The sequence below is a fragment of the Sphaerodactylus townsendi genome, linkage group LG15, assembly GCF_021028975.2.
Source record: "Sphaerodactylus townsendi isolate TG3544 linkage group LG15, MPM_Stown_v2.3, whole genome shotgun sequence".
NCBI classification, from domain to species: Eukaryota; Metazoa; Chordata; class Lepidosauria; order Squamata; family Sphaerodactylidae; genus Sphaerodactylus; species Sphaerodactylus townsendi.
The window spans coordinates 38,243,097-38,259,892 of NC_059439.1; the positions used below are offsets into that span (position 1 = coordinate 38,243,097).

General features: G+C 55.2%; 1 protein-coding gene across 1 annotated transcript; it reads right to left on the reverse strand.

Moving 5' to 3' along the window:
* Nucleotides 1–1,075: 1,075 nt before the first annotated feature.
* Nucleotides 1,076–14,637, reverse strand: LOC125445033 (thyroid receptor-interacting protein 6-like). Its single transcript, XM_048517849.1, has 9 exons — nt 14,413–14,637; nt 11,030–11,245; nt 8,447–8,559; nt 7,392–7,508; nt 6,598–7,293; nt 3,835–3,925; nt 2,731–2,900; nt 1,372–1,550; nt 1,076–1,152 (listed from the first exon to the last, which is right to left on the reverse strand). The coding sequence occupies exons 2-9, from the start codon at nt 11,232–11,234 to the stop codon at nt 1,086–1,088; spliced, it is 1,638 nt and encodes a 545-aa protein (XP_048373806.1). The 5' UTR covers nt 11,235–11,245; nt 14,413–14,637; the 3' UTR covers nt 1,076–1,085.
* Nucleotides 14,638–16,796: the final 2,159 nt, after the last annotated feature.

A 16,796-nucleotide genomic window follows, 5' to 3' on the forward strand; every position in this document is an offset into this window, starting at 1 on the left:
TTAAGAACATAAGAAGGAGCCAGCCGGATCTGTCTGGTATCCATCTAATAGTCCAGCACTCTGCTACTCGCAGTGGCCCACCAGGTGCCTTTGGGAGCTCACCTGCAGGAGGTGAAAGCAAGGGCCTTAAGAACATGACATTCCTGCTGGATCAGACCAGAGTCCATCTAGTCCAGCACTCTGCTACTCGCAGTGGCCCACCAGGTGCCTTGGGAGCCACGTGCAGGAGGTGAAAGCAAGGGCCTTAAGAACATGAGCAAGAGCCTGCTGGACTCAGACCAGGAGTCCCACCTAGTCCAGCTCTCTGCTACTCGCAGTGGCCCACCAGGTGCCTTTGGGAGCTCAATGCGTGCTGGAGGCGAAAGCAAGGGCCTTAAGAACATAAGAAGGAGCCAGCTGGATCAGACCAGAGTCCATCTAGTCCAGCACTCTGCTACTCGCAGTGGCCCACCGGGTGCCTTTGGGAGCTCACCTGCAGGAGGTGAAAGCAATGGCCTTAAGAACATAAGAAAGAACCTGCTGGATCAGACCAGAGTCTATCTAGTCCAGCTCTCTGCTACTCGCAGTGGCCCACCAGGTGCCTTTGGGAGCTCACGCATTTTGGGGATGTGAGAGCAGCAACCTAAGAACATAAGCAGCATCTGCTGGATCAGACCAGAGTCCATCTAGTCCAGCACTCTGCTACTCGCAGTGGCCCACCAGGTGCCTTTGGGAGCTCACGTGCTGGAGGTGAAAGCAAGGGCCTTAAGAACATAAGAAGGAGCCAGCTGGATCAGACCAGAGTCCATCTAGTCCAGCACTCTGCTACTCGCAGTGGCCCACCGGGTGCCTTTGGGAGCTCACGTGCAGGAGGTGAAAGCAATGGCCTTAAGAACATAAGAAAGAGCCTGCTGGATCAGACCAATGTCCATCTAGTCCAGCTCTCTGCTACTTGCAGTGGACCACCATTACGTGGGAACATGCCCCTACTCGTGAGTCAAGAGCACTGCCCAATCCCCACTGATCCCCCCTCACCACCCACTTGCCCAGCAGCCGATGAAAACTGGCTTCACGGTCCAAGGCTTAACATCCAAGACGCAGTCTCCTCACCCAGCTCCCGGTTCAGCATGATGCATGCCTCCCCCACACACTGAACACCGGGGAGCAAATTTCCTATGGAGCGAGCATGGAGGAGGAGGAGTCAGCAACGGTTTGCATACAGAATGGCAGCTTCCACTGGGGAAGGGGGCCAGGACGGGGACTCCCAAGGTACCCTGGGTCAGTCCAAGCAGCCTGCTTCGTCCCTGTGGCTTCAACCCCTCTTGCCCCCCCCTCCCAAGCCCCCGAGCTTGCCCCAGGGCTAGCAGCCCCAGGTGGCCGACAGCCAGTTACCGGTGGAAATCTTCAATGCAGTGTATTTGACTTGTGGCATCGACCGTGAAGGGAACCCCGTCCAGGCAGCGGTGGCAGACGACACAGGTGAAGCACTGGGGGTGGTAGGCTTTGCCCATGGCGCGCAGGATCCGGTCCATGATGGGCTTGGAGCACATCGAACACTTCTCCAGAGTCACCTGGCGGGACGGAAGGAAGTGGGCCGATCCCCCATTAGAGAAGAAGGAAGAGAGTTTGGATTTATACCCCCCTTTCTCTCCTGTAAGGAGACTCCAAGGGGCTTACAAACTCCTTTCCCTCTCCCCCACCCCCCACAACAAACACCCTGTGACATGGGTGGGGCTGAGAGAACTCCCAAGAACTGTGACTCAGCCCAAGGTCACCCAGCCGGGTAATGCATTGGGAGCCACACAACATAATCTAGTTCACCAGATAAGCCTCCACAGCTCAAGCGGAGCCAGTCAGAGGTATTCTTTTATGATATTTCCATAATACCAGTGGTGTTTACCCCAATTCAGATGTCTCCAGACTGATACTTCCTTATCCCAGCCCCTGCCAGCATGGCCAATTGGCCATGCTGGCAGGAGCTGATGGGAATTGTAGTCCATAACATCTGGAGTGCCAAAGGTTCGCCACCACGGATCTATTCTGTTTCTGACACATCCTGTATACACAGGAATGTTGTCTCCAGATGATCCAAACAGTAGGACCTGAGTTGTATTGTCGAAGGCTTTCATGTCTGGAATCACTGGGGTGCTGTGTGGTTTCCGGGCTGTATGGCCGTGTTCTAGCAGCATTCTCTCCTGACGTTTCGCCTGCATCTGTGGCTGGCATCTTCAGAGGATCTGATGGACTTGATCCGATAGATCAGGGGGTAGGGAACCTGAGGCTCTCATATGTACCAGGGATTCCAATTCCCACCAGCCTCTGTCAGCATGGCCAATTGGCCATGGTGGTAGGGGCTGATGGGAATTGTAGTTCCTGAACATCTGGAGAGCCGCAGGTTCCCTACCCCTGTGGTAGACCATCAGATCCTCTGAAGGTGCCAGCCACAGATGCAGGCGAAACGTCAGGAGAGAACGCTGCTAGAACACGGCCATACAGCTCGGAAACCACACAGCACCCAAGGACCTGAGTTGTGCATGCAGGGTGGGGTGGGGTGGGGGGTGAGTGGCAGGCCTCCCTCCTGTTATTCCAACACAGTTTTCACCAGCGTGAAGAAAAAAAAAACCATTCATTGCTCAGGTCCCCAGGATGTTCCCGGTCGTGCAGTTCTGCGATCGAACACTAGAGGGCCCCCAACTCCCAACTATTTCCCCTCCCAAGCAGGGACACAACGGTTTCCCTCTCTCCACTTACGATGTAGCAGGATTCGCAGTAGGAGCGCCGGTCAATGGCATAGAACGGCTGCCCCCGAAGGCGACAGTGGCAGGTGGAACACGTAAAGCATTCCACGTGGAAGACCTGGTCCATGGCCACGCAGCCCGTGCCGTCCCCGACCACGTTCTCGCCACACCGGGCACACCGACCTGAGCAGATTGGGAACAAAAGACAACATAGAGATCTGGGGTTGGGGGGGCCAGAAACTGGACGACTGCAGGAGGTCGCCCCTTAAATCTGCCCACGTCCCAGCACACCCTTGTGTTCAGTGGTGGGATCCAAAAATTTTAGTAACAGGTTCCCATGGTGGTGGGATTCAAACTGTGCCATAGCGCCAATGGGGCTGGGCGGGGCACGACGGGGGCGTGGCTGGGCATTCCGGGGGGGCATTCCTGGGCGGGGCTGTGGCAAGGACGCAGCCGCCATGCGCTTGGTCACTTGGGCTGGAACGAGCTTGTAATGCACGCAGGCGGAAGGGCTGCCACGCCATCGCCGGGTGCACCTCTGCTAGACTGCTTCTAGAGTTCTGCGCTTACTGCTACGAGAGGAGGGGCGTAACTAAGGCAAAAATCACGTGGCAAAATCACCAATTAGTAACCCCCTCTCGGCACACACAAATAATTAGTAACCTACTCTCAGGAACCTGTGAGAACCTGCTGGATCCCACCTCTGCTTGTGTTGCAATGCTTACGACAGCCCTTCGAGACGGGACAACTTCATGATTCCTGCATTGCTTATGAGGGGTAAGTTTATGGCGGAAATGAGGTTTGAACCAGGAGACCTCCAATATGCTGTTGCATTAATTAGGGTCTCTGCTCTGGGGTTACCTGGGCTGCCAACTTCCAGGTGCAGACTCTTGGAATTACAACATATGTGACGGTCTTGGTGGGTGGTCTATATGGCATGATTCCCGCTGCCAGCCCTCCTTGAGCTCTACCCTCAAATCCCCCATAATTTCCCACCCAGAGAGGGCAACCCCGGCTTCTGCACGGCCCCTGGCAGATGTTCTGCCTCCAAACTGGACCCTTCCCAGAGGCCAAAGGGCTCTCCCTCCATCCCCATATCTCTGTTAGGGATCCTCACCGAAATACTCGCCAGATGGAGGGTTGTTCATGTCGTACACAAGTTTCTTTGTCAGTCGATCCAGCTCTTCTTCCGGGCAGCTTGGGGAAGCCTGTGAGGTGGGGGAGGGGGGGAGAGGAGAAAGGAAGCCAAAAACCCCCTCAGAATGGGGAAGTGCCAGAAAGAGCCTGGCTTTGCTTGGTGCCAAATTAGCAAGGGAGCGTTTCAAGTAGCTCTTTTTCTCAAGCCAGGCGGAGGTGACGTCATTGAAGACAGGGCCCCTGAGCATATGCCGAGTGCTACACTGGTCAGCAAGCACAGCCCCATACGATTGTAGGCACCCAGCTTCTTAACCAGAGAGGGCTGCTTGGAGAATTTTCACATAAGCCTTCTGCCAACACATTCAGCCCATTGCGAAAACTCGACAGCCACAACTGTTACAACTCTTTTCACCAGACTCCCTGCTACCATATTATGGAGACTGGGAAAGGTGAAGGTCTCACCCTGCACCTAGAAATCCCCACATCCAGAAGGAAGCAACGCCTGAATCCTAGTGCCAGAGGGATCCATCAGGGAAGGCTCAGACTCCCTGCCCTGTGGTTGGGGGGAGATATTTTTGCATTCCTTATTCTGCAATGGGTTTGCCCCCGGCGAATGAAACAGACGATCACATATTGTTATCCACAGCACGAAAAGAACGGGTACAGCGTACAGATTATACCAGTGGTGGCGAACCTATGGCACGGGTGCCAGAGGTGGCACTCAGAGCCCTCTCTGTGGGCACACGTGCACAGAGTTCATCATGTGGGGGGGGGGCGGAAAATCCCCCCCACACACACACACATCTAGGCTGGCCTGGGCCGCTGGGCACGACGTGTAGGTAACCCTGTTAAGTGCTGTTAAACCCCGCTGATTTTCATGGGAAGAACTAAAGTGCGATCCTTTACCTGGGAGTAAGCTCGGTTGCTGGCAATGGGGTTTGCTTCTAAACCCTCCTAGGGCCATGATTCACCCATTCGAAGCGTTGCATGGTTGCTTCAAAGCAAAGCTACCGACTACCGCCAAGCTTACTCCCAAGTAATGCGTGCCTCGGAGCCAACCGTTTTTTCCTAAACTAAAACCTCAGTATTCAGGTTAAATTGCCGTGTTGGCACTTTGCGATAAATAAGTGGGTTTTGGGTTGCAGTTTGGGCACTCGGTCTCGAAAAGGTTCGCCGTCAATGGATTATACAAAGGAGAACAGGACCACTGGATCCTCACTGCCAATAATTATAACAAAACAACCTATTTTTAATGAAACGTGAAAGTGCATGGTTGCAAATAAGTGCAAAAACTACACACCCTATATAAAAATGTGACAAACAATTTGTGTCATGTATTGTCGAAGGCTTTCACAGCTGGAACCACTGGAGTGTTGTGGGGTTTCCGGGCTGTATGGCCGTGTTCCAGTCGCATTTTCTCCTGACGTTTCGCCTGCATCAGATGCAGGAGAAAATGCTGCTGGAACACGGCCATACAGCCCAGAAACCCCACAACACTCCAATTCATGCCAACCTAATAACAGTCTTATGAAACGGTACCTGGGAAAGATATTGACATGCGATAAGTTAAACGACCCCAGGACCACGGCCCTTATTGCTTCCATATAGGTTTTACAGAAGCACAAAAAAATGAGACAATTATAATATTCCAATCAGACAAGTTTGGCCAGCGTTCTGCCAATCCCATAGCAGTCTCCCATATTCCCAAAACCTGCAGTGTGCTGCCACATATTATTACACTGTACCTAATGTAACGACAAATGTTCCCAATATATCAGTGATGGCGAACCTTTTCGAGACGGAGTGCCCAAAATTGCAACCCAAAACCCACTTATTTATCGCAAAGTGCCAACACGGCAATTTAACCTGAATACTGAGGTTTTAGTTTAGAAAAAACGGTTGACTCCGAGGTGTGCATTACTCAGGAGTAAGCTTGGTGGTAGTCGGTGGCTTTGCTGTGAAGCAACCGTGCAACTCTTCCAATGGGTGAATCACGACCCTAGGAGGGTTTACTCAGAAGCAAGCCCCATTGCCATCAACTGAGCTTACTCCCAGGTTAAGGATCCTGCTTTATTTTTATTTTATTTTATTTATTTATTATTTGAATTTATAAACCGCCCAATCCCCGGGGGGCTCTGGGTGGTGTACAACATTATGTACACAATATATAACAAGGGTCACAATGGTGGCCAAATACACTAAAATCCATTAAAACCATTCTTCGCATGAAAATCAGTGGGGTTTAACAGGGTTACCTACACTGCTTCCCCAAAACTAGGTCTTAGGTTTAATGCTAATAATCAAGCCCAGCAGCCCAGGCCAGCTTAGATGTGTGTGGGGGGCACTCTGTCTGTGCGTGCCCACAGAGAGGGCTCTGAGTGCCACCTCTGGCACCCGTGCCATAGGTTCGCCACCACTGCAATATATCAAGCCAAATCCCTCAGGAAGATCAGAGCCGTCCTACAGTTCCTTCCGGAGTTCTCTAAAAAAACATTACCTGTCACATGGCAAAAATTTGTATAGTGGCATATGCATAATTCAAAAGCAGAGGACACAGATCTGTTACCCGGAAGACAATGACTGTTTTGGTGAATGGATTCTCCAGCCTTATCCCGCAATGAGTCTCCTCCCTACCCAAACCCTTCCCTACCCAAAATCCCCAGGAACTCCACAGCCAGAGTTGGCAACCCTAGATCTCCCACGCTCGCTGGTACAATCTTTCCCGCTGCTACAGTCTTCTTACCTGGTGCTGGTATCTCAGCCCTCGGGCACCGGCTGGCATCTGGGACACAGCCGCCGACTCTTCCTTTCCCGGTTTCCCCAATCCGGATTGGTACTGCCCTCCTGGCGAGCCCAGCTTGGCATGCCCTCCAGCACTGGCGTAGAATTCCCCCTCGCCCGCCCTCTTGCCGTAAGACGGCGGCTCCGGGTACCAGGGGTCCGTGTCGTGGGGTCGGGTCCTGAGCCCTGGCTCCGAGGCATACTGAGGGGGTGGCTTCGCCCCGTAGCCAGGCTGTGGGGCTGGAGGGCCGTACGCCTGCTCAGCCCTCCTCCTCGGCTGGTTGTAGCCCGGGACCGGCTGGGCCACCTTCACTTGGATGTTGAAATGCGGGCCGGCGGAGGTAGAGGCCGTGGTGTAGGATGCTGGCATCGGCTGAGGGTACGGTCTGGGGGCAGCTGGCGCCCGGTGATAACCCGTTCCGTAGGAGTCACTGGGTGCAGGGGCGCCGTACTGGGAGGGCAGCCCCGAGGCGGCTGGATAGGTCGGCCCTTGCGACGATTGACCTCCGTACGGCACGCTCTTGGCATACGAGTCGGCGGCGAAGGCAGCGGGTTTGGCTGGAGGGAAGGCAACCGGGGGTCCGGGCTTGTAGACTCCTGCAGGCTTGTAAGCACCGGGGTGTGGCACGGAAGGAGGGTAGGGCGCCGAATCCACGCTCTGGGGGAAGTTAGGAAACTCAAGTCAGGATTGGACGGAACTGGAGAGGGGGGCGGATCACAGGAACTCCCGTCCACCCCCCGGTCTAGCCTCCCTACCTGCCTCTCAACCCGGCGGTGTCCAGAACTCTCCATATCAACGAGCATGTTGGTGAGAGTGTCTATCTGGACATCAATGCTGGAGGAGCCGGCCGGTCGCTGGTCCAGGGAGGGACCCTTAGGGTGCAAAGAGGGGGGGGGGGCATAAGGGAGGGGTGGTCTTCTTTCTGATTGGCTCACTAAAGACTGAAGGTAGAAGGGGCTCACCAGAACCACAACACAGCTGCTATCTCTTCCTGCCGCACTGTGCCTCTTCCCCACACGGCTTGTTTCCCTACTTCAGCAGCGCACCAGGCGGAAGTTCAACAGGAGTGGCTTCTCACACCATAGCACAGGGGTGTCCGACTCTGGTGCTTCAGATGTTCACGGACTACAGTTCCCATCAGCCCCTGCTGACATGGCCAATGGGCCACTGATGGGAATTGTAGTCCATGAACGTCTGAAGCGCCAGAGTCGGACACCCGTGCCATAGCACCTGTCTGGCGTGCTGCTGCAAAAGGTGCAGGAATTCTGCCTCAGAAGGGTGACGGGAAAGCACACGGGTCTACCTCAAGAGGGTGTTGTTAGGGACGCAAAGAGGCCGTGGGCAGATTTGGCCCAAAGTCCAGCAGCCGCCGGCCACTCGTTTGAACAGGAAGCCCACTTGGGTTTGGAAGAGGAAAACTGATGTTCTTGAGCAGACCTGGGCATTATACGGCCCGCGGGCCACATCCGGCCCGCTGGATGACCCTGACTGGCCCCCCTGCCGTGCTGGGGAGCGAGGCGTCTTTGAAAGCCCTGCAGAAGCCGGTTGCCTTGGCTGCCAGCTTCTGCGGGGCTTTCAAAAGCGCCTCGCCCCCCTGCCTTTTGGCCCGGCCCTCCACAATATTTTCTGTTTCTTATGCGGCCCCATGGAAAAAATAATTGCCCACCCCTGTTCTTGAGGGAGGGGCAGGAAGGGAACTCCAAATCCTGCTTCGCCAAATGCTTAGCAGGTTAAGTGGTGGCACCCCTCAGTTTGAAGGGGGCCCCCCCTGACCTGGCCGCTCCTCCTCACCCCCACCCACCTTACTTACCTGCCCATGATAGCCCGGAGGAGAGGCGCTGCCCCAAGGGACCCCCGGTCCTCGCTCATCTTTGTCTGGGTAATGATGGTCGGGCGTGGCATCCTGTGGGAGGGGCGGGGGCCCTGGCGTGAGAGAGAGGGAGGGAAACAGGTCAGTGTTTTAAGAAGAAGAAGAGTTTGGATTTATATCCCCCCTTTCTCTCCTGCAGGAGACTCAAAGGGGCTGACAATCTCCTTGCCCTTCCCCCCTCACAACAAACACCCTGTGAGGTGGATGGGGCTGAGAGAGCTCCGAGAAGCTGTGACTAGCCCAAGGTCACCCAGCTGGCATGTGCGGGAGTGCACAGGCTAATCTGAATTCCCCAGATAAGCCTCCACAACTCAAGCGGCAGAGCTGGGAATCAAACCCGGTTCCTCCAGATTAGATACGCGAGCTCTTAACCTCCTACGCCACTGCTACTTTATGCTCTTAACCTCCTACGCCACTGCTATCCCAGCCTGTGACAGACTGCAGCCGTCGTGGCCTCTGGGTAAGGAGGACAGTTGCAGGAAACTGAGGAGACGAAGCGTGGCTTTAAGGCAGTGAGTGGTTGACTTGTGGAACTCACTGACACAAGAGGGGGCAGCGGGCAGGGGCTCAGATGGGCTTTAGCGGCAGCAGGACAATTCCACGGAGGATAGGGCTATTAGCCACGAGGGCGGAGCAGGGCCTTCCACGTTCCCAGGCTGAATGCTCCCTAGGGCCACGTGTTGGGAAACCAACTGCAGGCAAGTGCCACGGTCAGAAAGCCTGGCTCCTTTCCCCAGGAAACCTGATCTCTGTCGTCCGGAGATCAGTTGCAATTCCAAGTCTCTGGGCACCACCTGGAGTTTGGCAACCCCATCAGCCTCTCTCATCCCAGAGGCACCCCCCCCCCTTTGAGTATGAGAAATGTTTCCTTTGTGGCCACTGTGGCTAGAAGACACAGGCAGCCACGTCTTCATTTGATCCCTCCCCAAAAACACTTGTTACGCCAGCAATAATCACAAAATCCAGTGGCAGTGAGTTCCAGGGATACCTCAGGACCTATTTCCTCCTGCTGGCCGCCAAGCCTCTGGCTGTGGGGGGTGGGGTGACAGGGAAGAGCCCAGATGTATCCCGAAAAAGCTGATGATCTCCCTCGCCCAGCGCCACGCCCCCTCTTCTTACGGGCCACGCTCTGTGCCACATTCTTTCCCCGCCACTGCCGGCCCTGTGATCTCTTCTCTAAGCCGCTGGCATCATGGGCTAAAGATACTCGCAGTTGTACAACGCACATGACTGCCTCTCAGGGCCTGCTGTGGACCGAGGCCAAGAGCTCGCGGCTGCAAACGTTTCTCGCCAGGATACTTCGGCCGAGAGCCGGCTCACCCCGGTTCATACAGACGGGGCCTTTGGTCACACAACCTTGGGCAAACCAGGGCCTCTCCATCCTCTTCCTCACTGATAACAGGGGAATATTAACAGCTCGCAGATGGGCTCGCTCACTCAGCTGGTACAGAAAGGAGCACAAAAAGGAGTCCGGGTGGAGTTGCCAACTCCAGGAAGGGAATTTGTGGGGGACTTGGGGGGTGGGACCTCAGCATGCTATAATGCTAGACAGTCCATCCTCCAAAGTAGCCATTTTCTCCAGAGGAGGAAGAACATAAGAACTAGCCTGCTGTATCAGACCAGAGTCCATCTAGTCCAGCACTCTGCTGTTCGCAATGGCCCACCAGGTGCCTTTGGGAGCTCACCTGCAGGAGGTGAAAGCAAGGGCTTTCTGCTACTGCTGCTCCTGAGCACCTGGTCTGCTAAGGCATTTGCAATCTCAGATTAAGGAGGATCAAGATGGGTAGCCAGAGATCGACTTCTCCTCCATCAATCTGTCCAAGCCCTTTTTAAAGCTATCCAGGTGAGTGGCCATCACCCCCTCCTGTGGCAGCATATTCCAAACACCAACCACACGTTGTGTGAAGAAGTGTTTCCTTTTATTAGTCCTAATTCTTCCCCCCAGCATTTTCAATGGATGCCCCCTGGTTCTAGTATTGTGAGAAAGAGAGAAAAATTTCTCTCTGTCAACATTTTCTACATTTTGGATTTATATCCCCCCCTTTCTCTCCTGTAAGGAGACTCAAAGGGGCTTACAATCTCCTTTCCCTTCCCCCCCTCACAACAAACACCCTGCAAGGTGGGTGGGGCTGAGAGAGCTCCGAAGAACTGTGACTAGCCCATGGTCACCCAGCTGGCGTGTGTTGGAGTGCACAAGCTAATCTAGTTCCCCAGATAAGCCTCCACAGCTCAAGCAGCAGAGCGGGGAATTAAACCTGGTTCTCCAGATGAGAGTGCACCTGCTCTTAACCTCTACGCCACTGCTGCTCCTGGCCACGGCACACTGGTCTGTGTGGTCAAGGCGTCAATCTTGGAGATTTCCAGATCTCACTTGGAGGTAGAACCCTACTTGGAGACCTGTAGATTGGCAACCTTAAATTGCACCCTCTAAACAGAGGTTTCCTGTTCCCTTCCCAAAGCTCGCAGCGTGGAGCTTTTGAAAAAAACAGAGCACGGTGTTCACTCTTCTTCAGACCCCATTACCTGCCGCAGGTGTTAGGTACCGAGGGGCCGTCCCTGCCGCAGTCATGGTTCCGTTGGCCTCCTGAGACCCGTACAAGGGCTTGGGGGCAGCGGGGGCAGTAGCGAAACTCTTCTGGGGCTTGCAGGCCACCGGAGCGGAAACCAAGATACCGGGAGACCCCGAAACGCCCACCTGCTTTGGGGGAAGCCAGGTGGGCCCGGACATCGTGGGAGCAGCTAGAAAAATTAAAAAGGGAGGTTCCAGTCAGCCAGAAACAGAAAGGATTCTAGCATTTGGGACTTCTGGGCCCTATTCACACAAAGAAGAAGAAGAAGGAGAGAGTTTGGATTCATATCCCACCTTTCTCTCCTGTGAGGACTCAAGGTGGCTGACAAGCTCCTTTCTCTTCCTCTCCCCACAAGAGACACCTTGTGAGACAGGTGGGGCTGAGAGAGTCCTGAGAGAACCGTGACTGGCCCAAGGTCACCCAGCAGGAACGTAGGCGTGCAGAAACACACGTAAGAACATAAGAACTAGCCTGCTGGATCAGACCAGAGTCCATCTAGTCCAGCACTCTGCTACTCGCAGTGGCCCACCAGGTGCCTTTGGGAGCTCACCTGCAGGAGGTGAAAGCAATGGCCTTCTGCGGCTGTTGCTCCCGAGCACCTGGACTGTTAAGGCATTTGCAATCTCAGATCAAGGAGGATCAAGATTGGGAGCCATAGATCGACTTCTCCTCCATAAATCTGTCTAAGCCCTTTTTAAAGCTATCCAGGTTAGTGGCCATCACCACCTCCTGTGGCAGCAGATTCCAAACACCAATCACACGTTGCGTGAAGAAGTGTTTCCTTTTATTAGTCCTAATTCTTCCCCCCAGCATTTTCAGTCTATGCCCCCTGGTTCTAGTATTGGGGGAAAGAGAGAAAAATTTCTCTCTGTCAACATTTTCTACCCCATGCATAATTTTATAGACTTCAATCACATCCCCCCCTCAGCCGTCTCCTCTCCAAACTAAAGAGTCCCAAACGCTGCAGCCTCTCCTCATAAGGAAGGTGCTCCCGTCCCTCAATCATCCTCATTGCCCTTCTCTGCACTTTTTCTATCTCCTCGATATCCTTTTTGAGATGTGGCGACCAGAACTGAACACAGTACTCCAAGTGCGGTCACACCACGGCTTTATATAAGGGCATGACAATCCTTGCAGTTTTATTATCAACTCCTTTCCTAATTATCCACAGCATAGAGTTTGCCTTTTTCACAGGTGCCATGCATTGAGTTGACATTCCCATGGAACTATCAACTAAGACGCCCAAATCAACTAAGACACCCACACCTGGTTCACCAGATAAGCCCCCACCACTCAGGTGGAGGAGTGGGGAATCAAACCAGATCTCCAGATTAGAATCCACCTGCTCTTAACGACGACACCATGCCTGCTCCCAAGAAGGAAAGGAAGGAGGGCCCTATAAGCTGAAGAGCCTTCCATTTATTTACCTGAAAACATTTGTTAGCATTTCTGATTACACTGGGAGGACTCAGTAAATAAAACAGAATAAAACCACTAATTTAAAATCAATAATTCAAAACTGCTAGGAGCAGATGAATGAGAAGTTGGCCGGCTACCTATCCCCTACACCGCCCTGAGCCCTTTGGGGGAGGGCGGCTTAAAAGTCGAATAAATAAATAAATAAATAAATAAAAAATACACATGCATTAGTGAACTGCTAACGGTGGCTTTATAAACCATTCTTCACTCAAAAGGTTGGGGAAATTCCAGTTTTGTTTTGTTTGCATGTTTGGGCCTCTCAAAAACACTTAAAGGCTGGACATTTTCTAGTGGTAACCTTACATTAGGCACCCAAAGAGTCAAATAAACGAACATCACAAATGAATTGTCTACTGCATGGCTAGAATCAATCGGCTGTTGTGGGTTTTCCAAGTTGTGTGCCACGGTCTGGGTCATTTTTGTTCCTAATATTTCCCCCCCACATAAAGGCAAAAAGTTAGAAGCAAGAAGAAGAAGAAGAGTTTGGATTTATATCCCCCTTTTCTCTCCTGCAGGAGACTCAAAGGGGCTGACAATCTCCTTGCCCTTCCCCACTCACAACAAACACCCTGTGAGGTAGGTGGGGCTGAGAGAGTTCCAAGAAGCTGTGACTAGCCCAAGGTCACCCAGCTGGCGTGTGTGGGAGTGCACAGGCTAATCTGAATTCCCCAAATAAGCCTCCACAGCTCAGGCGGCAGAGCTGGGAATCAAACCCCGTTCCTCCAGATTAGATACACGAGCTCTTAACCCCCTACGCCACTGCTGCTCCAAGAACTACGCTACACAGCTCAGGAAAACCACCAACAGCCAATACCAGAAAATTTCACCTCTCAGAGCTGTATGTGGCAGCCTCGTGTATCAACAGACAGCTGTGAGTTCTACACTTAACTGCAGTGTTTAAATATATATACATCCTATTTGGTTTAGAACCACCCCAAAGCAAAAACCTACAGCAAATTCAGTGGGTTCTCAGGCAAAACACCTGGGGGATGTCGGAGGAATCAAAAGGTTTGCAATAAGAGTGAAGCTTAGAAGTCACTGCTGCTACTACTACTTACTACTACTGCTACTAAGTAGTGTAGATTTGTCTACACATGATTTTGTTATTGTGTGTTCTGTTTTCAAGATGTTCTCTTTCGTGTAATGACGAAATGAATTAACGTTGACTAGGGAAAGTCTTCAGAAATTTGCTATACAGATGTATTTAAAAAAAACAGTTAATGGTCAGCAACTGGTTGGTTAGTGGGAGACATGGGATGCTGGACTGGTTGGGCCACTGGGCTGACCCCGCAGGGCTCTTCTGGCTTTCTGGAGGGGTATAAGTACAGAGCCCCCCAGCCCAGCCCTACAAGGGGCTTTGAGCCGCACTGCGCCCCCAGCCTCCTGCCATGTTTGGGCTGCATCTGGGCCCCCAAGCAAGACCATACCTGGCCCCACGGGGGGAGGTGCGTTGCGGAATCCCTTTGCTTCGGTGGGGGGCTCGGTCCGGGGGACCCAAAGAGTTCCGGACCGGGGGAGGAGGGGTCCAGCCCACGGCTCCGAGCCCCCACCCGGCCACACCCACCCCAGCGGTTCCAGCTGTGCAGCCCCAGGGCCGGCCAAAGCGCCCCGGGGCTTGGACCTCTCAGAGTCAGAGGGGCTTCAACACTTCAACCCAGAGGGGCTTCAACCCCGCCCCCCCCCCACGCCACCGAGGCAGCACAGACGGGGCGAGGGCGACCCTGCGCAGAGGCGAGGCGGCCTTGCTTCAAGGGGGGGGGTCCTCCTCGCCTGGCCTCTCCCACCCTACCGGCCCCAGCCCCTGCCCCTGCCCGGCGCGATGATGCCGGCGTCGGGCCACTGCCCCACACGGCTCACCTAATCCCCGGGGTCTCCGGGCCGGCCGAGGGAGCGCCGCTGCCGCCTCCGCCTCCCCGCCGCGGCGCAGGTTCGAGCCCCCCTGAGAGCGGGGCGGCGGCCGGGCCGGGAAAAGACCAGCCTGGAACTTCGCGTCAAACTTTTCTCGGCCCCATCCCAAAAAAAAGAAACTTTTTTTTTAATGGACCCCCCTGGGTGACGTCACCGCATTCCAGAGGGTCACGTGGGCCATGGGAATTCCTGCCACTTCCGGTGGGAGGAGGGCGAGAATGAATGGGGAGGGGGGTGGTCGGAGGGGCGCCGTCCCCACAGCCCTTCCCCCTGCCCGGGGCAGACGCCCCGCCTAGTGGTTAGAGCTGCCTGCGTCGGGCGCTCCGGGTCCCCTGGGAGCAGCAGGGTTGGCAAGAAGAGGGTGCTGGGAGAGGCTGGCCGAGCAGGGGGCATGGGTGTCCGCCAAGCCAGCCGGGGGGAACTCCCGGGGGCAGCAGGGGTCGGAGTGCTGAGCGCCACGTGGGGTGGGGGGGCGGCCCCGGACGCCTGGCTCCCTCCCCCCCCCCCCAACTCGGCGGCCTCGTGGGGCCTGGCCCGGGGCGGGTGTGCCGGGCTGCGTCTGGGTTCGTGCCCGGGCACGCCGGCTGGGTAGCTCGCCTTTGCAGAGAAGCTCCTGACCTGCAGTGGGCGCCCCCCCCCCCACTTCCAGTGGCCCCTCGCCCTTCTCCCACCCGGTGTGGCCCAAAGCGACCCCCGCCTTTTGCCCTCGTTGCCCCCTCACAACAACCCTGCAAGGTCGGTCAGGCTGAGGGGTGCCCGACTCGCCCCCGGTGAACTGCCAGGGCACCAGTGAGGGGGGAAGCCCATTACCCACTCCCCCGCGAGAACAAATACCCCGCCGCCTCCCCCCAGCTCTATTTCTCGATCGCTGCGGGACACAAAAGCGGCTCCTGAGCGCGTGCAAAGGGCTTCTCTCCATTGCGACAGAGTCAGGGGGTGTCGAACCGGGGAGGAGGTGGGGAGGGGCGGACCGAGCTGACAACATCACTGCCCCCCACCCGCGTAGGAAAGAGCGCGCTCAGCAGTGTCGCCTCCCGGGGAGCCAGGGACACCCCCCCCCCCCGCCGGTCGCACCCGGCGAGAGTTCGAACCCGCACCGGTCCAGTTACCGGGCGCGTCTCCAGCTGACGGAGCAGGCCGGGGGTGGGGGCGACTCTGCGCGGTCCGAGCGGACAAGACGGCCAGCCCAGAGTCCGAGGTTGGCTGCCTTTGGATCGGGCCCTTTCCCTCCCCAGGGCTGGCTGGTTGGCCGAGGCGGGCCAGGATCTATTTTGAGAGCTCCTCCCTCCCACCCCGCTGGCAGACTCGGAGAGCCGGACTCTAAATATAATGTGCGCCGCTGGGCCTCGATAAAGGAACACCCCCTCTGCTCCCAGCCCCAACCTTCCCCCCCCCGTGCCCCCTGCTGCCCTGGGGTCCCCTCCTATGTTACCCCCCCCCTCACCCTATGCAATCCTCCACCCCATGAATCTCTCTATTGTGCTTGGAACTGGTAACTCATTTTGCTAGGGGAGGGGGGGGGGTTTGCCGAGTACAGGCTGAGCAATTCCTGGAAACTGATTTATGAGCCCCCCTTCTCCTATCTGCTCAGGAGGATCTGGGGGGGGGGAGGCCCCTCAGTGGCTATAAGGCCATAGAGCCCGCCCACCCTCCAAAGCTGCACGTGAGCTCCCAAAGTGGCCCTGGTGGGCCACTGCGAGTAGCAGAGAGCTGGACTCGATGGACTCTGGTCTGATCCAGCTGGCTTGTTCTTATGTTCTTAAAGCTGTCATGTTCTCCACCAGAGGTCAGCTGCAATTTTGGGAGATCTCCAGGCCCCACCTGGAGGTTGGCAGGGGAGAGAGGGTGAGCACTGGAAAGGCCACACTGGTCTGTCAAAGTTTTCAAAGGGGTCGGTCACTGTGTTGGTCCCCAGCAATACAGCAACACTTTCCAGAGTGGAAATCAAGTTGGTCTTTTAGGTGCTTATAAGAACTAGCCTGCTGGATCAGACCAGAGTCCATTCTAGTCCATCTCTCTGCTACCCGCAGTGGCCCACCAGGTGCCTTTGGGAGCTCACCTGCAGGAGGTGAAAGCAATGGCCTGCTGCTGCTGCTGCTCCCGAGCACCTGGTCTGCTCAGGCCTTTGCAATCTCAGATCAAGGAGGATCAAGATTGGTAGCCATAGATCGACTTCTCCATAAATATCTCCAAGCCCCTTTTAAAGCTATCCAGGTTAGTGGCCATCGCCACCTCCTGTGGCAGCATATTCCAAACACCAACCACGTGTTGCGTGAAGAAGTGTTTCCTTTTATTAGTCCTAATTCTTCCCCCCAGCATTTTCAATGTATGCC

Excerpts from the sequence above, each read along its gene's own strand:
- LOC125445033 (XM_048517849.1), bottom strand. The coding sequence starts at position 11,234 with ATGTCCGGGCCCACCTGGCTTCCCCCAAAGCAGGTGGGCGTTTCGGGG. Across the intron at positions 7,509-8,446 it reads CTCCGGGCTATCATGGGCAG|GGTCCCTCCCTGGACCAGCG; the intron begins GTAAGTAAGGTG and ends TTGCACCCTAAG. Across the intron at positions 3,926-6,597 it reads GGCTGAGATACCAGCACCAG|GCTTCCCCAAGCTGCCCGGA; the intron begins GTAAGAAGACTG and ends CCCACCTCACAG.